Source organism: Miniopterus natalensis, chromosome 12 (assembly GCF_054644295.1).
Source record: "Miniopterus natalensis isolate mMinNat1 chromosome 12, mMinNat1.hap1, whole genome shotgun sequence".
Lineage (NCBI taxonomy): Eukaryota > Metazoa > Chordata > Mammalia > Chiroptera > Miniopteridae > Miniopterus > Miniopterus natalensis.
In genome coordinates this window covers 56788429-56815348 of record NC_142092.1, presented here as the reverse complement: position 1 = coordinate 56815348, position 26920 = coordinate 56788429, and the positions used below count along the sequence as shown (strand labels likewise).

General features: G+C 46.5%; 1 protein-coding gene across 4 annotated transcripts in view; it reads left to right on the top strand.

Annotated features, from left to right (window-relative positions):
* The window catches only part of EPB41L4B (erythrocyte membrane protein band 4.1 like 4B), a 108330-nt gene that overhangs the window by 17661 nt on the left and 63749 nt on the right, over window positions 1–26920 (top strand). For all 4 annotated transcript variants that reach the window (XM_016213678.2, XM_087822813.1, XM_087822812.1 and 1 more), the window contains exons 2-6: window positions 11029–11133; window positions 20528–20570; window positions 21398–21476; window positions 23386–23430; window positions 25265–25317. In XM_016213678.2, coding sequence (XP_016069164.2) covers window positions 11029–11133; window positions 20528–20570; window positions 21398–21476; window positions 23386–23430; window positions 25265–25317 — 325 coding nt within the window. The remainder of the gene's footprint in view (window positions 1–11028; window positions 11134–20527; window positions 20571–21397; window positions 21477–23385; window positions 23431–25264; window positions 25318–26920) is intronic.

Sequence of the window (26920 nt, the reverse complement as noted above, 5' to 3'; positions counted from 1 at the left end):
AGGTTGCAGGTTCGATCCCCAGTTGGGGCACATATGGGAGGCAACCGATCTGTTTCTCTCTCAAATCAATGTTTCCCTCTCTCAAATCAATAAAAACATATCTTCAGGTGAGGATTTTTTAAAAAAATCAATCCTGTGTTCCTCAAAAACATACTCAGAGATAAAAATCATTGTATTAAAAAATCAGATAGGGTAGAATATTAACTTTGGTAACCAAAGCTTAAAATTCTTTAGCTTTCATTGCTACATATCCTTTCTTGCTTGCTGTGAAAGTATGTTATTTGTGTCTGTGAAGTTGGGTGCAAAGTACGGTGCAGCCCCTTTGTAAGCTGCACCAAGGACGGGGGGAAGGGATGAAATGTGACTGAAGGTGCATAGGTAAGTCCTGAGTAGACAGATGGTAGTCATTTCCCCCTTCTGCACTGTCGCCTTCACTGTGGATGTAGATGCCTCTTCCCAGCCAGTGGCTTGGATTCTCCATATTCAAGGGAGAAGTGCAGAGACCCTATAGCCATGTTTGTGAGCACCACAGTTTAAAAGCATAACACTAAAACTAACACTTTAAGTACTTGCTACCTGGGACCATTTTTTAAAAATTTAGTATTATTTTGTATTAATTTTGGCATGTAGCCTAGTGGTCAGACATTTATATAATTTACGAAGTGATCCCCCTGATAAGTCTAGTACCGGGGTCCCTGGCACCACACATAATTATTCCAGTATTATTGACTGTATTCCCTATGCTGTACTTTACATCCCTGTGACTGTTTTGTAACTACCAGTTCGTATAACACCTGGGACCTTTTAAATCCCCATGCACTTGCCTGTCTTTTGCTGTAGGGTGGAGGCCATGGGGGGAGCACAGCGACACACCTACCTTCAGAGGTCATTCAGGGCAGTCCCCTGCCCCCTGTTCCCATTCTCTAGGGGTTGGAATGGACTCAGTGGGTAGAGAGCAGAATGACAGGTTACAGGACTCACACTGCCTAATAAGGTAACAGGGAGGGGCTCCCAGTCAAACTCTGAGAGGAATTTGTCCAGCGGACCTTTGTGTTGGGGCATTGTTGGATACTCTGTTAATGTCCCTGTCAGTAGGGGTCGCATATTAAAATGTGCCTGATAGTAGTATCTCCAAAAACACTGAGTATTCAACATGTGCTGTTTGGAGTTTCATGTTGAGAGCAGGAGGCATAACATTTGAAGTGTTGGGTGAAACCAGTTTTCAGGGCAGCCAGGATCAAGAGGAGCTAGGTACCTGGCCTTCACTCAGCATCTTGGGGAATAAATGGGAAACCCTCCTGTTGAATCCCTTGTGTTAGGCATGTTTGGAAGGAGCTAGATGGAGACAGAAATTGAGATCCTAGGAGATGTTAGGTATTCCATGTTGACTGAAAGAAGTTTCATAGGATCATTGCCAGTGGGGTCAATTAATTCTCACAGCAGCCCTGTGAGGGAGGTGTTTTTAAAGGAACAGATGAGAGCTTTGAATCTCTGCTGAGACGTAACTACAGCTTCACCCAAATACGGTGTATCAGGCTGGAACCAAGGCTGATCAATAGTCAATCGATAATGCAACAGAAAGTACTGGTGTTGTAAAGTGCTCTCTCTTCTAGTTGAAGGCAGTGTGGCTGTGTTCTGTGGTGCTGTGGTTAAACCTAAAACGTGCCTGCCTGGACCTCTTGCAGGACATCGAAAGCCCCCTGCCCATGGTGGACAGAGAACTCTGATTGTCGGTGGACCTGACCACCAAGTGCCTCCTTTCACTGCCCCACACACCACGAGGACAGTCACTTTCTTTTAAGATTGTTCTTATTTCCTTGTTGATCAGAATTAAGGATGGTTGTTTTTGTTGCTTCCTCTGATTGCCAAGAGATTGTTAGCTAGGCAAGTCAGGAAATTAATAACATGTGCTCTGTTTTACTAGAATTGAATTTCCAGGAGCCGCTCAGACTGTTGATGTCCCCCTCGCTACAGTGTCTTGGCTTCTGTGTTAGTTTGTGAGCAAATAATTTACTTTCCATTCTGCCGAAACTCTCCTGCCCTCCAAACAAAACGGAAATTGCCTCCCCACCGTGAGCTCTGTTTCGGTTGGGCCACGTGGCCTTGTATCCCAGCTGTAGCTTAGACCATGCATGAAGCCAGGACCTGTGTGTTGGATTGAGCTTAAGAAACTTTTCTCTTGTCCGCAGGACACTCTGCATGTGCTTGGAGCCAAAGAAGGCAGATGAGTTGACTAGAGAAGCGGTGGGATGAGAGGTAGAAAGAACCCTGTTCTAAAGAATCAGAAAACCTGGGCCCTGGTTCTAGTTCTGCCACATATAAGTAATCGGAACTTGGTCACGTGCGTTTTCTGAAGCTAAGTCTCCTTCTCTGCAAATTGGGGTCATGGAACCTAGATAAACATTGGAATGCTCTTCAGTTGGAAGGTGGGATATAAAAGCTGGACAGCCTGGCCTTACATGCAGCAGATTATGGGTAATTCTGCAGGGTCTTGGCATCGTTTCATTCCGGTTTTGAGTCACCAAATCTTGCTGATGGCTGAGATGGTACAACAGTCCCCCCTTCTCCACGGGAAATATATTCCAAGACCCCCAGTGGATGCTGAAACTGTAGATAGTACCAAACCCTAAAATAGAACAATTATAACAATAGAGTGTAATACAAGTTACGCGAATGTGGTCACTCAGTCCTGGGGGTCCCTTGCTGAAGTCTGTGTTGGTTGTAGGTTCAGTGCTGTCTGGTACAACACATTGCTGACAATCAGAGCACCTTTTGTTTATCTTCCATCCACAAATTTAATACCTTTTCCACCTTAACACTTACCACGTACTGAGGCTGTAACTTTTGCAGTTTAAGGTGCGACAGCAAAACCAACACAAATTTATTATTATTTTTTTTTATCATTCATGGATAGAAGGTTCATTCTCACTGTAGATCTTAGCAACCTCAGCATATGATTTTTTTTTTCTTAAGTCAAGAACTTTCACCTTTTCACGTAAAGGAAGCACTTTATGGCTTCTCTTTGGTGTATCTGAATTGCCAGCATCACTACTATTGTGCTTTGGGTCCATTATGAAGTATAATAAGGGTGACTTGAACACAAGCCCCGCGACACTGACAGACCATCTGATTATTGAAATGGCTACCACGGAACTAACAAGCGGGGAGCATGTACATTGTGGAGTTGCTGGACAAAGAGATGAATCATGTCCCAGGAGGGATGGAGCAGGACAACTCGAGATTTCAATACGGTACTCAGAACAGCATGCAATTTAAAACTTACAGATTACTTCTGGGATTTTCCATGTAATATATTCATGTATTCAGGCTGCAGTGGACGGTGGGTAACTGAAACCATAGGACATGAAACCGCAGATAAGGGAGGCTTACTGTATTTCTCACAATGAAATTTTAAGGTAACTTTATTCTGTCATTTCTGATATTTGTGTTCATGACATTGTGGAGTAAACAGTTTACATTTGTTTATGATGACTTAGTAGCGGTGGCAGTGGGGACAGGGACCCCTGGGTCACTTTGTGTGTGTAATAGAGAGCTGGTTTCCTATTAAGGCTCATAGGAAACTAGCCAGTTACCACATTATGAGGGTGGGGGTGGGGAGCTGGTAACTAACCATGAAAATCAGCAGCACTTCCTAGAAGCAGATGAAACCAGCCTGAGGCAGGGGAAGCCTGCCGATGATCCCTGGAATGGAGCTCTGAGGTTATTAAACTAGGGGTGTTGAGAACTTACAAAGGAAGGAATTGATCTCTAGGGACTGTGTTATAAAAAAAACCCAACTACATTAGCTTCAGTTTTCTGTTAGATGGGATTATTAGACTGCTATGGACCATGGACTTTGTGCACTTTGATTTTTGTTGAGCATTTGGCAAAGAGCACATTTTGTCATTCCTGTGGACAAGTGAGAGTAGTAAATGAAATGAATGTGAATTCCTTTGTGTATATAGGACACCACAGTTTACAGCACATGCTCATTTGCTTTCTAGCTTTTTAAAATTTTATTTTAATCCTCACCTGAGGATATGCTTAGAGAGACGGAGGGAGGGAGAAAGAGAGAGAGAGGCATTGATGTGAGAGAGACATCGATTGGTTGACTTCCGTACGTGCCCTGACAGGTGATTGAACTGGCAACCTTTCGGTGCATGGGATGATGCTCACCCCTCTGGCGGGACTTTGCTTTTTTATTAATACAGTGACCTAGCAAGGTTGACAGGACAAATGAGAACATCCCATTTTTCAGATGAAGAATCTGAGTCATGGGGAGTTACCACAGATCCTGGTGATTTTGCTAGAGAGGAGGCAGAGCTGGGTTTCCAACCCAACATTTGTCTCTAAGAGCCCCATGGCATGGCACCATGGTGGTACAATTGTAAGTTTTCATAGCCAGGTTGAGGCCACCACCAGATGGGCGGCTTTGGGACTGTAGAACCAAAGAAAGATGCCACCCCCATCCCCATCCCTCTGCCTGCCCCTGCATATCGAAGTTCCCACATGTTGTATTATTGATCCCATAGACGATAAATGACTGATATATGGGTAACAGTCTGGGACTCATAATGTACCTAATAGGATAAATCATGGGTCAGTTTAAATGAAATGAAATGTCATTGAAACAAATGCAAAAGCCTACACTTCGGTTTAGAAACCATCACACAAACATTTTGGTTATTTTGTACCCTACAAATAAACACCCAGAATTTGATAGTATTTTGTGTGTATAAGGCGTGGCATTTTCATTAGTCATAAGGGTAGGCCACAGTGTAGTATGGTTTCCACAACACCAGCGCTCTAGTCTGCATTAGCTCAGACAGGGGATCCAAGAGGGGAGATGGTGGTAGCAGGGCTCTGCACCCAGGTCCCAGCTTTCTCTGTAGAGAATTCCTGGTGGAGATCAACCAGATCAGATTCCTGAAAAGTGGGTTGTTTGAAGACTGTTGTGGGAACTGAGGATTCTCCTTAATCCATATCAGGGTTATGTTTATTGAGATTCAGAGTATCAGACAGCACAGAAGTAAAAATGAACATGAAGAGGTGCCGCCAATGAGAAGTTTAATAATGACGTTGTTACTTGACATTGACCGTAGGGATTGGCTTGCTGCAGGTGGGGATAGGAATTGGGGGTGTAGACACAGGAACAACCCAGGCAGAGCCATAGGGGTGTGGCGTGACATTGGAGAGCGCGGTCCAGCATTTGCCTGAAGCCAGGGCGCGTGTGGGAAGTGAGACGAGTGTTGCTGGGTTGGCCACTGCTGGTTGTGCAGAGTCCCTGACGCCAGGCTGCGGAGCCTGCACTGCCTCTTTCAGTGGATGTTCTTGTGCAGAAAGGGACCGGGATGAGGGCTGTATTGTGTGAATACCGTCTGGCAAACGGGGAAGATGGTTTTAGGGGGAGACACCAGGGGGAGGGAGACATGGGGCCGCTCAGGGCTGTTGCTATGGTCCATGTGGGGTGATGTGGGCTGAGCCATGATAGAGACAGAAGGGGGAGCCTTTCCCAAGACGGGTGCAGAGGGACACGCCGTCGGATGGATGTGGAGCGGGTGGCCACGGGAGAGCCTCGTGTGCCTGCAGAGAGATGGCTCCTGAAACCCTTCCACTGCCCAGATGTCACGCTTTCCATTCCAGTTCCCAACGAGGATGTCTTCTCTCAACTGGCACACTCACGCGCAGCCTGTTTCCTCCTGTCAAACCTGCCTGTGTTGCCTGGCATCTTAGCTGTTGAGACTAATGAGGCTTGGATGGATTGGCTTCTGTCTTCTTTGTTCTTCCAGGACCTGTGACATTGCAGTAAGACATTGCCAGTTGCCTCTTATCTAAGAGGGTCAGGACAGTTAATTTATTTGGGGGGACAGTTAAGACATCAGCTGTCCAGCAGTCTTCCTTATCAGAAGCGTGGCTGGGAACCTGTCACTGACCGCTCAGCAGAGGTATCACAGTGTCCATACCTTTCCCTGCTGGCTGCCTGCCTGACCCAGTCTTTAGCTGGCAACTCAGTACTTATATTTTACACATGATTTTAATGGGTTTGGTTATTTATAGCTGCTCTCAGATCAGAAGGAGCTGCTGCAGACAGACATGTTGACTCAAAACCACTGGTTGTTGGTCCTCGTGAAAAGTGATGTGTCGCGATGGGAGGAAGGAAAAGTAGGTGTTGTGGTACTGCTTGTCTGCCCTGCTGTCCCCGGGGCCACTCGCGCCATGGGCCTTAAAGGAGATGGAGCATCATGGGATTCCAGAGGGGTGGTCTGGACCTAGTAAGGTTTTACATTTTCTATGTTCTGCTTAGGAAGGCAGGGAGATAGTGGTATTGCTGCTTCTGATTTGGATGACTTTGCTTTCTGGGAAGGACTTATTTGGTGAGGGCTTCCTGTAGCTACTCCCTTCCACACTTCGTGACCCCAGTGTACGCCAACACCTAGAATAATGGCTGGCATTTGATGAGCAATCGGTAAATATTTGTTGAATGAATGGATTTGTCACAGAGGGGGAGACCTAGTTGACAATGAGCTGACAAGGAGTGGCTTCCAGTCTTGTCACATTGACAGATCTCCTATTGTAACCACAAGACAGCATTTCACAGAGCAGCCACACAAATGTGTTGAGGCAAATAGCCTTGGAAGTGCAGCCTGGTTCCCTAGGTGCTTGTTCCTGGAATACTTAATTTGAAAAGGTTTTAATGAGGGTATTCTCATTTTTCAGGCCTGCCACTTGTGAAATAACAGTCTGTTGTCTGCACGGACCATCCGGAAGGCTTGTTTCTTGGCACCAGACACCCCCCCCCCCTTCACTCCCTCCCTCCCATTCATCCTTCCATTCTTCCATTCTTCCATCCATGCAGCATATAGACATTTATCGAGCGCCTGCTGTGTGCCAACCTGACACTGTCCTTTGGGATGGAGGAGGTGGTGCTCAGATTAACACATAGTTGGCTCTGCTCTCAGGGAGTATTCAGTCTGAAGTCAGTGTCAGGAGCACAAGCAACTGCAGTGCAGTGTGATAAGTGTGTATATACCTGCTTGTGGGAACACAGAGGAGGGGCACCTATTTCCTGGGGCAGGGGGAGCTGCTGAAGGAGGGAATGTTTGGGCTAAGCCTGAGATGATAGTTTGTGGACTTCTAGGGGTTGCCCCAGGTGGGCTGTCCTAGCTGGCAGCGCAGGCGAGTTATCTGGAGCCTTCTCTGTGTTGAGAGCGGCCACTCTGCAGGCTGGGAGGAATGAGAGAGAGATGGTGGGTTCAAGGGCTGTGGCCTTGACCCTCCCATCTTCGTCCCACCCCTAACCCACTGAGACCTCTGTTCTGAGGACCCCTCTATTCCAGCCCTCATAATTTTACCAGCTTCTTTTGAGAGCTGGAAAGGGACATTAGGAATTCTCTTTTCCAGCAGGAGACCAAAGAGCATACTTGGTGAACAGAGCTAAGTGGGGGGAAATGTTTCTGAGTGAGTAAAAGTGGTATTTCCTATCCAGCAGACCCACTGTCTGCCACCTTTAAGTCCAGCTGGGGGTCTGCCAGGAGAGGAGCCGATCTGGCTTGGCAGAAGCACTCACCACCCCTAGAAGGGTTCTTGTTCCAACCTTCACCATGCGCGCTTTCTAAATTAAGAGCCATTTTAGAAACACATGAGAAAAGTAAGATTTGGAATGCCCTAGACACAAACTTGGGCTAGCCTCCCTCATTTGCCATGTGCGGAACCGTGTTTTTTCAGTTCATACTCTGTGTATATTAAAATTACATTCCTCAGTGGTGAGCCCTGAGCCAAAATAGAGAGACCCAGGTGAGGCGAGGAGGTGGCTTTGGGGCCAGTTGCGTTTGGGTGGCCCTGTATATTCAGGGTGCCATGTCCAATTTGCAGCTGCAGAAGCCCCGGATGGCCACATGGATTTGGGGGAATTATGAGTGGTTTCAGGTCGCTGTTAGTGGTGCATCTGGGACTAGAGCACGGGTCTCTTGCTCCCTCCCAGCCCAATTCTTTAATCATTGGCACCGTGATACTAAATGCTGCGTAGGGCCGATAGCACCGGATCCTAATAGGAAAAAATAGAAGGTGGATTGTTACGGGCAAGGAGGAAGAGTGCCAGAATGGTGATTTTAAAAACAAAACAAAATACTTGCATTTGCTGTCCAACAACTGCCAAAGGATCAGTGTGAAAACTTGGGAAGGAAAGCAGCCATAGTTTCCCCATCCGAGCGCAGCTATTTTAGTTTTTGCAGATTTCCCGTCTTTATCGAGCAATGCACGAACAACGCATGCATATTTTTATATGTTGGAATCACAGCTTCTTCTTCCTGTCTAGCCTATGTACCGAATGTTGTCAAAGAAGTTTCCTAATTTTCTATCTCATCTTCATAATTTTCTATAATTTTATAATGGCTGAACAGTATCCTGGCTGGGGTTTTGGTGGCCCCAGTTCTGTGTGCTTGTGATTGGAGTTCAGTTGTTTCCCCTTTTTTGCCCCCCACTCCCTTATTTCTCCGAGAACCCTGTAGGTTAGAATGTCTTTGTGCATCGAGCCATCCACCTCTGTTATGTTGTTGCCTGCAGAGGAGTGTTTCCAGGAAGGAAAGAGGCTGAAATCTAGTGACTTTGTTTGGATTTTTGTTCTTTTTGTTGTTGTTTTGTATACCACAGTTACAGATGTACAAATAAAACAGAAGTATAGTTTAATGAATTACTAGAAGGCAGATGGCCTGGTACCCCCACCCACGTCAAGAGCTGGAACCCTGCCGGACAGCTGGAAGTCCACCCTGTGCCCATCTCGGTCACATCCCCTCCCAGTCACATCCCCTCCTGGCCCCAAGAGTAACAACTACCCTGACTGTATTGTAATCACTTCTTTACTCTCTTTCCAAGTTTCGTCACCCAAGTGTTCATCCCTGAACATTGCAGTTCAGTTTTGCCTTTAAAAAAATGTCTTTTGCCCTGGCCTGTGTGGCTTAGATGGTTGAGTGTGGCCCCTTGTACCAAAAGATCACTGGTTCAATTTCCGGTCAGGGCACATGCCCAGGTTTCAGGTTTGGTTCCCAAGGTGCATACCGGAGGCAACCGATCGATGTGTTTCACTCACATTGATGTTTCTCTCCCTCCCTCTCCCTTCCTCTCTCTCAAATCAGTAAAAACTTATGCTTTAAAAAATATATCTTTTAGGTCTTTTAATCTGTAGGTGTCCCCGTCATCTCTTTTTTCTATATTTGTTGAAGAAACTGGGCTGTGTGTCCTGAGAGTTCTAGAATTTCCCACAGTCCGGGTGTTGCTGATCGCAACCCCAGGTCATTTAGAACATTGCTCTGTGTTTCCTGCCATTGGCAGTTGCATCTAGTGCTGTGGAAAGAGAGGCGAGGGGAGCGAGGTCATGTTGGGTGATGGGGTGTTTGTCACCAGGAGGTACTCAACGGCTGGTTGTCTGCCTTTGGGACGCTAGCGGCCACTGGTGCCCAATGCGTAGCGCCTACCATTCGGCAGAAGTTGCAGAGTTGTGATTTTGCAATTGTTTTTTCCTTCTTCATTTATTTGTTGGAAATCAATGAAAAACTCTGCCCATCTACCATTTTCCATAGTTTCATTGAGAATCACATGCGATACAGTTCACCTGTCTGGAGTGTACAATCCAGTGACTTTTTAGTATATTCTTAGAGTTGTGCATTTGTTAACACCATCAATCTTAGAACATGCCATTAACCCATGCCCTCCCCCCCCAAAAAAACACCACTCTATGCACCTTAGCAGTCACCTTACAAACCCTGCAGCCCTAAGCAACCACTACTCTAATTTCTCTCTCTAGATTGACCTATTCTGGACATTTCATGGACTGCGTGGTCCTTTGTAACTGGCTTCTTTCACTTAGTTTTCCATTTTCAAGGTCCATTCGTGTTGCACGTGTGAGAACTTCACTCCTTTCCATGGTGAAATACTATTTCTGTTTTATGGAGAAGACTGCAGTTTATCCACTCGTCAATTAATAGACATTTGGGTTGCTTCCACTTTGGGGCTGTTATGCATAGTGCTGCTGTGAAGGGCTTTGTACAGGTTTCTGTGTGAACATCATGTTCTCATGTTTTTTGAATATATACCTAAGGAGCGGAATTGCTGAGTCAGATGGAAACTATGTTTTACTGTTTGAGGACCTGTTAGGCTGTTTCCCAAAGTGGCTGCACAGTTTTTCATTCCCATCAGCAGTACGTGAGGGTTCCAATGTCTCCAACACTGTTATCTGTCCTTTTTGTTACAGCTTTCCTAGTGGGTGTGAAGTGGTGTCTGATTTGCATTTCCCTAATGACTAATGATGCTGAGCACCTTTTCATGTGCTTATTGGGCTTATGGAGAACCATCTATCTCTGTCCTCTGCTCATTCTTTAATTGAATGTTTGCTTTTTCATGATTGAGTTGTAATAGTTCTTTATTCTAGAAAGAAGTCCCTTATCAGACATGTGATTTGCAAAACTCTCTCATTCTGGGTTGTCTTGGTACTTTCTTGATGGCTTCGTGTCCTTTGAAGCACAACATTTTTTACATTTTGATGATGTCCAGTTTATTTTTTCTTTTGTTGCTTGTGCTTTTAGTTTCACATCTAAGAAACCATTGCCTAAACCATGAAGATTCGTGCCTCTGTTTTATTCTGAGAGTTTCATACTTTCAGCTCTTACAGTCAGGTCTTTGATCCACTTTGAGTTAATTCTTGGATATGCTGTCTCTTTGATTACCCAGGGCTACAGTAAAGGCAGGATCAGTGCTTGATCCCCACTCCCCTACTTACCAGTTTTCACGATAAGGTGTTGGTTCCCTGTCATCCTATGAAGTTGTTGTTTGGTGGTGGTTGTTTTTTGGTCATTGGGAATGCTTAGATTTAATCATGACTTTGTATTATATTAAAGCCAATTAAAATTTTTAAATTTTTGCATACTGTGGCACGTACCTGTATGCAATATACAGAGAAAAGTGATTTTTAAAAATCTTTTCGTTTCTTACCTAGCTGTCACGTCCTAAATTTTCGTTTACCCATTTGCCTTCCAGAAACACGCCAAAGGCCAGGACCTGTTTGATCAGATCGTGTACCACTTGGACCTCGTGGAGACAGACTACTTCGGCCTCCAGTTCCTCGACTCTGCCCAGGTCGCGGTATGTATCCCTCTGATTTCCTTTCAGGACAGGTTAGCTTTCCATCACTAATCGCAGATCCACAGTTGCTAGAAATTGGTAGAGAAGCATAGGAGTGAAACTGTGATATTGTTGCCATGACGAACACTGGGATGGTGGTAACAATGCCCAAGTGATGCCCCACCCTGTGGCCAACAACTGGGAGAGGAAGAGAGAAAGGGGATGCGCGTGGGGATGCATTAGGGAGGCATTTCCAAGCATAGGGATACAGTGAGGCACACTTCTGGAGTAGGTAGAAATCATCGTAGGAATTCTCTCAGTGGGGCTGCTTTTATTTTTAACCAGCAGAAGAAACTGCACCACCATCCTCTGGTGAAGTCTGGCTGGGTGTGGAGAGCAGGTGCTGTGAACACTCTGAGTCCCAGCCAGACTCAGGGCCGGGCAGCCGGAGCAGGTCTTGGCATTGCCTGGAACCATCTTGCAGGCTCCAGGAGGTTGTGTTAGCTCAGCAAAGACTTCCCTTGCTTTGCCTGAGACAGAAGTGTTCACAGAGGAGATGCTGGAGTGAGTCAACTCGACGCAGCTCAGAGTCCCTCATTTAGAAAGCAGGAATGACATCAGGGTCTCCCTCCCCAACAAAATCTAGCTTTGGGTTTCGAAGGTAATTTATTCAGCAATCTTAAAAATATTTAGTGAGTTCCTCTTATGCAAGGCGCCATTCTAAGCACTATGGATAAAGCAGTGAACACAAATATTATATGACAGGGAGTAGTAAGTGTTAAGAAATACAAAGCAGAGTAAGGGGACAGGCGGAGTAAGGGGGGCGGTGTTATCTTACTTAGACAGTGTGGGAAAAGGTGGGTTCCCTGACAGGAGATGTTTAAGCTAGAGACCAGGAGCTCCTCATACTTGGTGAAACCTTTCTATCTGAAAGATGCTTTTTAGATACTTCCTGGGCGCCCCACGCGACAGTTGTAAAGTGGAGATGCCCAAAATCGATGCCTGGGAGTTGAGTCCGCCTGTGACTGTTAGTGAGATGCTGAGGCCGCAGATAATACGTCCTGTTCCAGTGCCTCCTGGTCAGACCCTCCCCCCTGCTCCCACTGGATGGCCCCTCTGCACCTTCAGGACATCCAGCCCTTCCCCTCACCCCCGACTGTTGCTGTGAACACTCCAGCCACCTCTTTGAGTTAATGGTCCCGATTCTTCTCCGTTTCCCAGCTGCAGACACTCACTCCGGCCCACCCGGCCCTGGGGAGGGGCAGACTAGCCCTTCTCTTTCCATCTCCCTGTCCAATTCTGTTTTTTTTGAGGTTGGGCTACCCAGTGCCTTGCCTTCTGACCTCAGCACTGTCTTCCCCACCCCTCAAGGCCTTTGGCAACCTCAGAATTCAAATTGTTGATCCTTCTAAATATTCTGGGCACTGTTTCCTGTCATGGAACCTTCATCTGATCAAAACTCCCCCGGATGCACTCCGGGTCTCGTCACCACTCCAAGATCCGGAATTCTGTTATTCCCCATTCCATGATAACGTCCCTTGATTCCACCTATCCAGTCCCTCTGCATTTGCCCTTGGCTCTTGACGATCCCCTCCTGCCTCCTCCTGCCCTTGCCTTCTTCCCGGCTTGGCAAAGTCTCAGCCATCTCACCTGTGTCATCACTTCCTTTTGATTCTCCTGCCCCCATGACTGTCCCTGGGCTTCCCCTTGACATTCAGGCCCATCTGTTTCCTCGGCTGCTTCTCCTGGGCTGCCAAGCATTGCTGGAGAGTCACGGGCTGTGCCTGTTGGCACCTGTTGGCACCAGCACAGATCACAGGTTCGGAGAAGTCCAACCCTCCAAGCTGCTTCTGGAGCCTCGTTAGCCCCTAATGGACTCTTCTTTTTCCCTCTAAATATGTTTTTATTGATTTGGGTTTTTTTTGTTGTTTTTTTAAGGAAGAGCGAGGAAGGGGTGGAGGGAAGAGAAAGGGAGAGCGAGAGAGATGTGAGAGAGAAACATCCACTGGTTGCCTCCTGCACGCGCCCCAACCAGGGACCGAACCCACAACTAGGGCGTGTGCCTTGCCCGGGAATTGAACCGGCAACCTTTTGGTGCAGGGCCGATGCGCCAACCAACTGAGCCACACCGGCCAGGGCCCTAATGGACTCTTACGTGCCCCACAGTTCCCTTCTGCATCTTGACCACAGACATGTAATCTGGCCCCACAGAGACTGTCCTCGAAGTTGGCCTTACCTCCTGCTGAGAAGACTAAGCTCATTTAGCAAAAACTCCTTGTTTTTTCTTTCCCTTAAGACACACCAGTTCTTCTTGCCATTTTGTCTTAGGGGAGTATACCTTTCTCCAGCATTTACTCCCCACACCTGCGTGGACAGTTTCATCTCCAGTTGCTCCCCTGAGCGCCAGATTTAGAGTTCTCCTTTCTGTCCCCAGCATCTGACACTCGTCAGCCCCCCTCTTCCCTGAAGCTCATCTCCATTCTGCCTTCTCTTTGTGGTCTTCACCCATGTAATATCTATGTGCTTGTTTTGACTTCAGCATATCTGTGGCCCTGGACTAGCAGTCACATCTGGACCTTGTTTCTGGCTCTGCCCCCCACTCATTTGGTGGGTTTTAGACAAGTCACCTTTTCTTCCTTGGTCTCAGTTTCCTCATCTGTAAAATGGGTTCTTAAACCTATTCTCCCAGAAGCTCTTCTAGTTTAATGTCCAGTGATTCTGAATCTAAAGAGGAGGCAGGCATGTCTGCCCTACACATCTTTTCTAGTTAGAAGGGAAACGATCTCTGCCATTTCTGCCACTAGAGCCAAGTGCCTGTTGCCATGTCCACATCCCCAGATGACCCCTCTCCAGCCACTTGGATTCCCAGAAATCCAAGGATATGACTCCATTACTGTGGACATCTGCTCACTTGGCTGCCTGCTGTCCGGTCCGCCGGTGCCCTGTCACTGTGCGGCAGGAGGTGTGTTCACAGCAGGATACAGGCTTCCTTCCCAGGCCAGACACCTGCAGATGCTAATACTCTGCAGGCCCTAAGGCCTTTCCAGGATCCGGCTCTGTGAACAGGATGTGCTTTTCTTCCCCACAGTGGCAGGTGCAGGGTCTTCATCTGCCCAACTCCAGGACCGAGGAGAGTTACAGCCCCTCCCACCCCCTGTCCCCCATCAGTGTGATTTCTAAGCTGGGCTCCTTACAGTCCTTGGTGGCTGTCATGTCTGCGCGCACCTCTGTGCCTTTGTTGGTACTGGTTCCCCTCCTGGATTGCCCTTTCTCACCTTGTTTCACCTTCTGGTCATCCTTCAAGACCGTCGTAGGTGACACCCTGTCACAGAGCACGTCCCAAGCTCTCAGAGCATTTTCCTCCTCTGTGTACACACCACTGAGCTTATTTTGCCTTCTACGGCAGCTTGCTCTTTGGCCTTGGGTTCATTATTTGTGTATATAAACAAAACTTTTCTGATTAGACCCTAAGACTTAGGACTTCCTCTTAACTTGGTGGCTCTTGGTACCAAGACAGACACCCGAGAACCTTAGTCACTGCCCCAGAAGAGACCTTAGGAGCCTTCGGTCAAGTATTGCCATCTTCTGGATAGTGAACCCAAAGCCGTAGACCTGGGCAGGTCAAGAAGCACAGCTCGACTCAAGCCCAGTTTTTACGATTTCAGTTTCAAGTGCTCTTCCCGGTACACTGTGCTCTTTGAGCCTCTTGTCTTCGTCACTGTGCAGTGGAGGTGGTGACATCTGTTTCACAGGGAAGTTGAGGGGCTTAGTGAGTTAAGGGAGCAGAAGGGGTTTTGCAGTTTGACGTGGGTGTGGGTCTCCTCTTCTTAGCTGGTTATCCTGAAGGGGACCAGAAGTCAGTACAGCCCCAGAGGGCACATGCTGAGGTTAGCTGGAACCTGCAAGGCTGTCTCGCCGGTGGAAGAAACCATAGCAATTTAGACAAGGACCCTTTGGCTTCTAGAGTATCACTGATTTTTCTGAGGACCTGGGACAGTGTGGTTGGTGGCAGGTGACTGGATGTTGTGGCAGGTGTTTTTCTGGGGACAGTGGGGTAATAGATGGGGGCCTGGAGGGAACGAATGGTCCAATTGGCCATTGGCTTATTTATTATTCCATAATTGAGGCTCCTGCAAAGACTGACACCCCTGTCCAGCCCCTAACATGCAAATCAGAGGGCTGGCTGAGGCAGGGCTCTTGGCACAGCTCTCTGAGTAAGTAACCAGCTTCTAGCCCAGCTCCCTGCAGAGCCAAGCCTGGTTTCCATAGTGCCCTGCCCATCCCTGAAGCAAGGTCAGAGTCTATTGACATCTCCAGTTTTTAGCTATTGGGCTGGGACCTCCTGTTTCCTTTTCCATATCAAGGTGGGAAGTCTACCTGGGAACCCTCACTGTAGATTTCACTTTTAAACAGGTCCAAGCGGGGGCAAGGGTTCTAATTTTGCATATCAAAGCTTTCTTGCAAGAGCCTAGGCTCTGGCCTGCACCTCACAGCCTGGTGAGATAACTGCTGGTTCCTGAGTTCCCCAGCTCTGAGTGAGGCATCTTAACTAAAGGCTTTCATCACTCATCTGTAAAGCCGACCAAGGGACAGACCCATTTTACAAACGGTGAAGCTGAGGCTCAGAGACACTAGGAACCTTGTAAAAGTTAAAGTAAGGGACAGAGGTACCATTTAGAACCTGGCCTCATTCCAAAGCCCAGCACTTTCCACTGGGCTCCATGCACCTGGTAACATCACGCACACGCTCACGCACGCACATGTGCTGAAAGAGAACATTCAGTCAGGAGCTGTTTGGCAAACTTTAACTTGGAGCTTACTCAGTGCCCGGCTCTGTGGTGCAGAAGCAGGCTGGGCACTGTCCCCCCGCCACATCCTGGTGAGGGAGCCAGACAAGTAGTCCTTGGAATAGAGTGGCTTCAGTCCTCCAGTTTGGGAGCCTGGAGGACGGCTGCCTAAGTATCATGGATGAGAGGAACGAGGTGTCACGGGGAGGGGAGCATGGGGTAGGCCGCAGAGGATGAGAGGACCGCCAGGCCGAGAGGAGCAGCGGGGTGTGGGGCAGGGGTAATAACCTCATCAAGCTGGAGTGGCCCTCTCCATCACTGGGGCAGGTGTGCCAGGGGTAGGTGTGGCCATCGTAAGTCCATTCCTCAGCCCCTCCCAGCGTGAAAAGGGAACATTGTATGGTAATATGTTTTACAGCAGGAAATGTAGAAAAGGTGATTTGGGCCTTTCAAGCCTCCCAAGATGTTTTTCTTCTGGCCTTTGTGATGTGGAATTGGGGAGATGGGTGATAAGAGGCCCAGGGCTGCGAGATAATGGTGACACACACGTGGTGTCTGCTGGAACAGCTGAGGGGATGCCTCGGGGACTATTACCACTTCCTGCTGATGAGATTGCCTGGAGTGTCCCTGGAGTGCCATCGAATTTGGAATTTGCCACTTTTGTGGACACTACTGAGCATTCCTACCACTTGCGATGTACCTGGGGGGGAAGAGGGAGGGTATAAACATTAATAGCGGGATAAGTCACTGTCCCTCCATTTGAATGGTTCATTATAGTTTCCACGGACACTCAACTGATTCTTCAGACAGTGTGCCAGGGGTGAGCTCAGTGCACAGATGAGGAAACTGAGTCTTGGGGGTTCTTGCTCCTAGCCACACACTACGTGAGTGGCAGAGCTAGGACCTGAAACCTGATCTGCCTCCTTCCATTTTAGTACAAATAAGTGTGAAACAGTTCAAGAAATGTTGTGGGCCTCCCAGCAGCCTGTTCCTGAATGCCAGCAGGGCGAGCTTTTTCCTGCCTGTGTGCAATTACTGGTACTGAATGGGAAGCTGTTGATAAAGGGGTCTCTGCAGTTGATGTAGGCGAATCCCCAAGGAAACCTCAGGTAGCTGGTGTGAATGGTGTGGAGGAGGAGAGATCCCTCCCATGGGTGGAGAAGGCACTTCAGCCAGTGTGTGATGTGGAGACCCAGGGCACTGGCTGCCAACATAGCCAGAGTTAGACTCCTGCCTCCTCCTCATTAGCACCGTGATCCTGGGCACCTCAGGCGCCCTCTCCACGGCCTCCTTCATCTGCTCTGAGGCCTAAGGAATAATGAATTCTGACACTGTCTGCCTGAAGATAGCTTCAGATCCCACAGGTTAAGGGTTCAGTCTCACAAGACATCTTCCCGCCCCAAGCCCACACACGTTTCAAGGTGCCAGTCACACGATCTTAGGCAGTGACATTCTACAGCCAGCCTCATGGGTGTCATAGTCCAGAACAGTTGTACTCTTAGAAGAGATGGGCTCTGCCAGGTCATCTCACATCATGATTCATGGGAAGGGTTTTGCCCAGTGGACTTGGATGAGAAATTCAGATCAGAAACCCCCTTTCTAACACAAGTTAGAGTATTTGAGTTAATATCTTGCCCTTTGAACTCAGAAGCACACCTGTCTGTTTCCAGTGATTGCTTTAATGGTCTGTTAGGAGGGCTGGAGCCGTTTGCCGGGGCCTTTGCTGACAGGCCGCCTGGCTATATTTAGCCAGGATGCAGGTGAACATCTGAGACAGGTCCTGCTGCTACAGGCCTCCCACCCAAACCCAGGATACCATTTACTAAAGGCCACGTAGGGCCTTAGTGCCTGGCTGTTCATCACGAGGGATAAAATACGAGTGATCAGAGTCTGGTCAGCTCCCACAGCTAAGAAGAAAGTTAGGTCATTTTGAACTGGTTGGATACAAGATAGGTTTTATCATCTCTCATTTTAGGATGGTGGCTGGGTTTCTAATCGCCTCTGATGCAGGCAGGCAAACCTGATCTGAACGCCACAGGGTCAAGGAGCTTTAAAAATGGAGCTGTTTCTGATTCCTTTCCCAGCTTAGCAAGCCCCAGACTTTTCACAGGCCTCCATCCTGACAGGTCCTGCTCTGGGCAGGGCTCCAGGCAGTTGCTGGGCAGGAAGGATGGAGCCAGCCTGCATGGGTAAGGGAGGGAGCTCCTTAAGCAGTATGTCCAGAGGGAAAAGCAGCCTGCTGTCCAGTTGAAGCATCTAGCCATGATCTGCCTGAGTTAACACTGGCCATAGACATTTGGCCGGTAAACTGTGAAATTGAGATTTTACAGAGCTCAGAGCAGTTTTCAGAAGGGGTCGTGGATATTTCAAGATTCCCAAGATCATTAGGACTCATTCATTCCTGGGTGGGAGAGGATGTGGGAGAACTTTAGCACTAAATATTTAACGGGCACACTGGACATCTTTAAAAAAACACTCATGCTCTGAGGTTCTGTTTAATGGACCTTGGGTGGGACCTGAGTGTAATGCTCAGCCAGGGTTGAAAACCACACCTAAGGAAACAACACAGGTTGGACTTGCATCAAGATTAGAGTTTGATAATAGAGGAAGAGGAATAGTGGGCTTAAACTTGTTCTATCCAAAATGTGACAAGACTTGAGATAAGAAAGAAATAGGACAAGCTCCTTTAAGCTCTGAGCCTCTGGGCTAATAAGCTTAGAAAGCCATTTGCAGGGAGAACTTTCTTTGTCTGGTAATGTGAATTCATTTGAAAGTGAGAAGAACAGGTTTAGTCATAGCCATTAGCTTGAGACTTACTTTGGCAGGAAAGTAAATATGATAATACTTTCATCAAGTCTGTATCTGTTCTCCTCCCAGGGGGCTGAGGTCCAGGGTTTTCAGGCTGGTTGAGGGCTGCAGCGAGACCTAATTCTAATGAGGCAAACTAATCATCAAAAACTGCTTGATAGGCAAATAAATGAATGAGCACTGGAAGTGCCAACCCAGCCTACCCCTATGAAAATAATATTCTTAGTAAAAGTAAAACATTTTATGCTTCAAAGTGAAAACAGAAAAGAGTAAACAGTATTCACAGCCCTGTATCCAAAAAGAACCCCTCGAAACCTTTCTGGACATATCTGGATAGAAAATACTAATTTTTGTATAAATGGGATCCTACCCAAGTGTTGTCATCTGGCATTTTGCTCTGGGTCTCTCGCCACATCAATAACTGTAGGCCCACATCAGTTTCAGAGGCAGAATAGTATTTCATTGTATGGATGAGCCATTTTTCAGTCCGCCTTTGTTGGTGGGCATTTAGGACATTTCCAATTCAAAGCCGGTCACAGTGAGAGAAAGCACCCTGCACGTGTGCCTGTGAGATAGGCATCCGGCCACCGTGATCTGCTGCTGCTGTGCCACGGTCGCCTAGCGGGGGAGTGGCGAGGGGAGTGGAGCCGGCCGAGCCCACGTCCTCCCACGGCACTGCTCACAGCGTATTGTGTTGTAAGTCATCTGCTCCTTGCTTCTGTGTGTCCTTTCCCGCTCCTCCCGCACAGCCCTGATGGGCTCTTTGGCGAGGGGCAATCCGACAGGCAGCAGGATGACCTCTGCAGCTGGCGAGAGACCCCCTGTGGCCGGGTCGTTCCAGCTGTGGCTCTAACAGTGATGTTCCAGCGAGTATCCAGTTTACGGAAAGCGATGGGAAACGTTTGCCTCATTTAAAATAAGTGATGCTGGACATTTATTGATGTCTCAAGAATCTGATAAGGGCCTGCTGGGCGCCACGCTCTACGCCCGGCACAGGAAACATGGAAATAAAGGGTGACATGAACCGAGGACCCCGCCTGCCGCGGCTTAGTTCACATCTGCTCTTAGTGTTAGGTTCCCAGTGTCTTCTCCCTGGAAGTTAAGCTCTTGAGGCTCATCGGGACCATGGTCTCAACAACCTTGACATTAGAGAAAACTCCTATGAGGGGAATGGCTTTGTGATCGCCTTTGATGAATAGGCTGAAGTTGTTGTCCTGGTGAAAACCAGAGGAAGTCGAATTGCCTTCATTCACCAGAGCAAAGAGCAAAAGTTTCTCAGGCACGTCCCTGCCTGTCTTTCCATCTCCAGTGTGGGTCATTTTCATGGCAAAAGAATAAAGGGGCCGTGAATTCTGGCTTTATCATTTTAGAGTTTAGGGTGTCAGCGACAAGACCAGCGTGTGATCAGGGACTCTCGGCGGTGCTGTTTGTAGTCTTCACTGGATTCATCGAGACTCGGAATAATTGGGGAAGATTGACTGTAACTTGAGGAACTCGGAAGGAAGAAGCAGTAGCTCCACTGATGAGAAGGGACTTTACAGATCAGTTAGTTAAAGGGTTTTAAGTTCTTTCAGGCTCCTATTTGAAAAGCTTCTGGAAGCTATGGTTCTTTCCCCAGAAAAAAATGCACTGTGTGCATAAGCACAGATTTTTGTATACCTTCCCAAGCAGTTTGCAGATCCCCAGCTTAAGAACCTGTGATCCGGTCCAGCCTCTGGTTTTTACGGGTGGAATTACTACGGTTTGTGGAGGGAGGGTAACTTGGGTCTGTGTACTCCTGCTGATGCACTATTCCTAAAGAAATCTTTTCTTTCTTTCAGCACTGGCTGGATCATTCCAAACCCATAAAAAAGCAGATGAAAAGTAAGTAAGCGGCATTTAGCCTGCTCGTCTCTTTCTTTTATCGGAAAGTAAACTCCTTGGCCAGTGTTTTGAGGTGTCCTGTTTCCTTTAGAACTTGGGAGCATTATTTAAATAGATTCCATTTTAAGCAGATGATTTTTAATTTCTTAAAAGCTGGCCACGTGTTTGAGTTTATAATTTGAACAAGAGTTTTTATTAGATATTAAAAAACAGACTATGCTCTCGATTTGAAATCAGACACCCCTGCCAATGAGAACGGATTAATCTGTGGCTCAGAAACGGGACTTGACGCATCTCACAGTCCTTTCTGATGAGTCGTAGAGCAGACTCAGGGAATGGGGGCACAGGAAAGCTCTGTGAGTCAGGTCCAGCTCTGATGTTCCAAGTATGGTACCGCGTTTCTTCAGTGTTGTGCATGCCTGGGTCATTTTTTAAGAATTTAATAGGGTATTTTTACTGTGTATTTAGGTTACAGAACACTTGGCTGTTTATGTGTCACTTTCCTTTAGCACAGTAGTATTTTGTAAAAAGTTAGTATTGGTTCAGAGCATCGTGGCAATCGGGTGAGAGTAAAATGTCAGCTGTTTGTAATTCACCTAGATGATCACGGTTTCCCTCCAGAATGAGGTGCCCAGCTAAGCCATCTTTGCTGACACAATTCCTTTTAGTTTTCCAAATTAGGGTTGAAAAGAATTTACTGGCTTTGTGTGCCCTCCTGGTGTAGGGGTGAATGTGTTAATAGACTTAATGTGTCTTTCCTTTTGTCTATTCTGTGATCTTCAAAATTGGGGGAAAACCTCTTCAACCTGCCATCTCCAAATGTTTAGTTGGACCTGCTTATGCTTTGCACTTTCGAGTTAAATATTATTCTTCAGAACCGAACAACCTTCGTGAAGAGTTTACAAGGTAGGACAAAATGCAGAATGAGATGCCCCCTGCCCCATAGCACTTGCCTCACGTATAATTTATGGGTCTTCTAAACTGTGGGTTTGCCTCCCCCTCACTCTGCTGTCTTGATATTCCGAGCAAGAGTTATTAGCACCTTGCCAGGGCTTATCTCTGTATTCTGTCGAAAATCCACACTTTGCTTAATTTGACCTTTTTCTTAGTGAATCAAAGTGAAAAGATTTATTTTCTTGTCACATTTCTGTTTGGTTGGACCTTGGGTAATTTGGTTAGTTGTTCTATGGCACTTTATTTTTGTGTCCGGTAAGAAAAGGGAAGACAGGGATTGGAAGAGTGTTTTTTTTCAGTCCAAAATTGCCATCTTATTTTTTTAAGGGACTGCAAAATATTCCCTTGATTGTCACAGTATCAGAGTTGTTAGAATCTCTTTATGTTATCTTTCAGCCCCACTGAATTTCTTTTATAGTGAGCCTTCCTATGTCTACCAGACTTCAGAAACAGTGTAGAAGCAAAAGAGACCTAAAAACATTTTAACTGTGGAGTTTCCCTTCAGCCACCCTTTTATCAGTGAGATTCTCTACCTAGTCATACTTGAGGTCCCCAGAACCTCCTTGTCATTGTCTGTAATGGACAGGAGTGGTGACATGTAAGCTATTGAGTAGCCCACAGTTGACCACTAGCTTGGAGGTGACCACCTGAGCAACACGTTAAAGACTGCTTATCACCCTTCACCCCCCCTCCTCATTGGAGAAACCATGGAGCTCCTGTAGTTAGGTTTTCCTGTAGGAGTTGGGAGTTTGCGCATGTCACTTTGTGTCCTTTTTGATGGGGAGTACTTAATTCACTGGTGGTTAAGCACCGGTCTTGGGCAGGAACATTCTGGAATAGAACCTTCAGGCTCCCCGTTGATTTTTGGGTCACCCACATTGTCCTAGATCCATTCCACGGAGGGTGACTTATCTGCATTGTTTTCAAAGTTCAAACTAAATTAATCTAGTACTTTCCTTCAATCCTTTATGAAACACACTGCTTCTAGCTGTCATCAAAGCCAGTGATTCTTAACCAGAGTGTGTGAATCAGAAACACCTGGCAAGTTTTTGAGCAAATCAGATTCCTGGGGACCAGTCCTTGTGTGTGAGACTGACTCCCTCCGTGTGGAGTGGGGAGCGTGGGCAGCCTTTTTGTTTTTACAAAGCACTGTAAAGTGGTTTCGATGCCCACGTGCATCTGTCAAGAAACTGCTTGTTTAGACCAAGACACTTCATTTTTTTACTTAAGTGAACCCCACTTGTGTTATGTGCTGCCTTCTTCCCCATTTTTTGTTACTCGTGTAACCAGCAGCTGCAGTCTAGCTCCAGGATTTGTGTGTGTGTCTGTGTGCGTGTGCTCACATGTGCAGTTTTTTTAAAAGACGGAGTCTGCAGTTAAACTGCATCAGGAAAAAAGGCGTAAGCAGTTGCTAACTGCAATCAGCTGTAAACTCTTTGATACAGGCAGGAGCAGCCTTTCTGGACTCCCCTGCGGGGCGGGCCGAGGGCCACGTGCGGTGGCTGCACCTGCCCATTTGGTTGGCCGAGTCGCATGCCTGCTGCGTGAGCGCTCGTGCAGTGTTTGGCTCTCTCCCGGCCCCAGAGGGGGTGCGGAGGCCTCACTGGACCGTGCCGCGTTCCATGTCCATCCTCCAAGTATCTTGCAAGTTCGCACATGCACTCACCTTCCCAGCTAGGTCCCGGGCTGCCTTCCTGGAGACTCAGGAGGAGCTGCTTCCACCGCAGTTCTCATTTGAGTTGGACTCCCTTCTTACAATGCAGAAATCGGGGCGTGCGGGGCGGGGTTCATGCTGGGCAGTCGGGATCGGAAGCGGCTGGGGAAGAGTGACCCTCTGTTGACTTTTATATATGTTTGTCAGGTACCTGTTTGTTTTACAACTCAGGCATGACATTCTTTCAGGAAAGTAAGTACGTTTTTGTTCTAATTCTTAAACCCAGGATAGAACATAGTATATTTCTAAATAATTCACTGTTTTGTTTTTTTTTAACTCTCTTACCCTTGTTCCTTTTCAAAATTCAAAAAAAGTACACCAGGCATTGTAAAGTGAGTCTAATACTTGTATCACTGTCATCATCTTATTTTAAATGATTACTCTATGGCTTGAAGCATTTCCAAGAGCATTTAATATCTTAAGTGATGTGTATTTGGGAATAATTCTCTCCCTGATCACATCACTGCCCCATTCATAATGGCTTTTGTCGTATTTGCAAGCAAGATACGTTATTAGTATGTATACACTTACAAGTATTTGGACAATCCAAAAGTCTCATTCATCACCATCTGCATTAAATAATGTAAAGAAGTTATGTTCTGATTCTGATAGAGGTTTAAACATCTCATCTCATTTCCTTTGCCCCTCTTAAAAGTGGTTTTTAAATACTAGGCCTCTGGCTACATAGTGATTGTTGAGGAAAAGGAGCATCTGCACTCATGTGGTTGATTTTACATGCGATATTAATCTATTTTAAAGATACAAGATTTACAGTCATAGCTTTTACAGTTGCATCATTTTTCAGCATACATATTGACTATTTTTTTTGTACATGAAAAAGTTAAGACTACTGAATCTAAAATGCAGGACCCGATATTGACAAGAATACATTTTGATTTTTAATACAGTCTGAAGGAAATTGAAAATGCGATTTCTGAATTCACAAACTCTCCATAGAATATGTGCTGTGAAAATCTTAGTGGAACGTACGCTATAGAACAAGTAGATTGTACAGTGTATACATTTGCCTTACTCAGCCATGCAATACAGATCTTTGATTGATGTGTGTATTATGAGTGTGTGTGTACTTTTATCCCCCCCTCCCTTCCTCCATACTGTGCTCCTCATACTGAAGGCCTCTTGACTCTAATATATGTCCTCAGTTTGGAAAAATATTAATGGTGACATCCTGCATTTGTATAGTACTTTGCAGTTTACATGTACTTCAGCCTCATATACTGTACTTGAAAGCTGAATGGCATCCTGGTCCCAGCGCTGCCCCCTACCTGCTGGATGACCTTGGGCAAGGCGCTCCAACAGTCCGTTCCTCATCTCCCAATGGGGGATAGGAGCCCTGGCAACACCCGATCTAGGGGTTTACAAACTCCATGCGTTCACCAAATTGGATAATGTAGATGAAAAGGCTTTGAAAACTATGAAGTGCTATACCAATGTACGTCATTATTATTTTTCTAACTAAATTTGTAATATGAAATACGAATGAGATCCTGGTTTGTAATAATACACGTCTGTGGCTCAGCCTCAGTTACACTTATTAGAATGCTTGAGTCTGTCCAGCCGTCCTGGCACTGTCAGATAACTGTGTCTGTCTGCTTATTTTTAATATTATGACCTCGTTTCCAGAAATGTTTAAGGCAGTTTGGAAAGGCGCATGTACTATGTGAAAATAAAATAAGTTTAAAAATAATAGGGCACAGGGAGGGCTTTCCATTCTACTTCCCAAACTTCCCCATTTTTTGAAATTCGCTAAAATTGCCGACAGGGTTGATAGAACCTATACCTCGATTGGGTGGTTTCACCATATGGTGGGAACTGACTTTGGGAAGTATGTAATGTAAGTCTGGTTGTCTGCATTATTTAATGTGGACAGCAGAATAGAAACCACAGAGAACAAAAATCATCACCCAAAGATTACCACCTTTTGACTAATGACTTTAATGACATTTTATATGCTTGTGAGTATTAAAGTTCATTTGTAGAATTAATTTCTTTTCTTTTTTTCAAGATTGAAATGCCCATATGAGACGGCTGTGGAATTAGCTGCTCTCTGTCTACAAGGTACATTGTTCTTTTCGTGGTCATTAGGATTTTAATGTTACTGCTTTCATTTCAGCAAATGAGGGTAGACTGTACCAGGCACAGTGCTCTACTTTGGGGGTGCGGTGGGGAGGAGTTGCTGTGACAAAAAGAAACTGATTAGGGCGCGCACCCCCCTCCCCCCCCAAACAAACAGCAGCATTGGCCATACAAGGAGAAGGACTTGGTCATTAGACTTAGGAGTGGGGAGAGGAGTCAGGGATGATTCAGAGGCTGCTACTGAGGATAGGTGATGGAATGGTTAGAAGAAGAGGAGACATTAGCGTAGGGTCTCTTGGCTGCGAGGTGCCAGTGGGGCTTCCCGTAGCTTCTTGAGTATGCAAATCTGACTCCGTGAGAAGCTCTGACGGGAGTCATCAGCATGTGGGTGGGAACTGGATGGTAAGAGGTTTGCCTGCATCCACTGTTCCGTCCGTATGATGCACTGGTGGATCTTCCAAGTGCACAAGAAACACTCGCCAGCATCTCCTGCACTAATTAAGTGGATACTAATGTGTAACTAACTGCACATAAGGAATTTCATCCGTGCGTCAGGTAGACATATGCTGTGGACTCGCTTACCGGTGTGTTCATTGGCTCCCACGGAGGAATGAATTATTCATTCATAATCACTAATTATTTTTGAACACCATAATAAGATTTGGCTTCTCACTTTTATATTTACCAGTTTCTAAAAGTTGATCTAAGTCTTTTCAAATTACAAAATCAGTACATGCTAATTATAGAAAATCAGGACAACAGGACAACAGACAAGCGGAAGGAAGGAAGGAACCCTTCGTCCTGCCAGCCACAGGCAACCAGAGATTCTGTCTATGGGTTTTGAGTGGAGTTTTTAAAATGTAATTCTGTTCAGAGACATGTATAAATTTTTTATATGATTTTCGACTTGGCAGTTTTAGTACATGTATTTTGTCATGTTTGTGCTGATAAAGATGGTTTTTAATGACTTCAGCTTATTCCCATTCTCTGATACTCCCATTCCTTAGTCAACTTTCTTATTCTCTAATGGGGACTGGGCCTGTAGTAGGTGCTCAGTAAGTGCAGAGTGAATTGAATGAAATTGAAGAGGCCCCCAGGGACTTTGGTGGAAGGGGGAGCCTTCCCCTGAGATCTGAAGGCCTTGGTGATAGAGGTGACCATGTTGGAATCTGTAACTGTCTTTGCCAAGTACAAAGCTGAGTGCTTTACATCCATATATTCCTGATACAACAGTCCTTATGGGATGTGTAATGGCTTGGGGAACTTGGAAATGGACTGTCCACTGTGACCAGGTATAGATTTCCCCAGCTTGCCAAGTAGCCTCCACCCTAGAGTTTCTGAGCTGCCAGGTGTCACACCATCAGGCTTGGTGGCCCAGCAGTAGATGTCAGGGTGTAGTTAATGGGATGAAAGCATCCCTGTCAGACCTGGGGGTCCCCAATCCACTGGGGAGGTTTCTTCCTAAGGCCAGAGGTGCAATGTGTAAACCTATCTATTGTCTTGAATGATTAGAAGATGAGGCACACGTGTTACCCTCCACCACCCAATGTGATGAAGCCGTCATCATCTTCACAAAGTCCAGGCC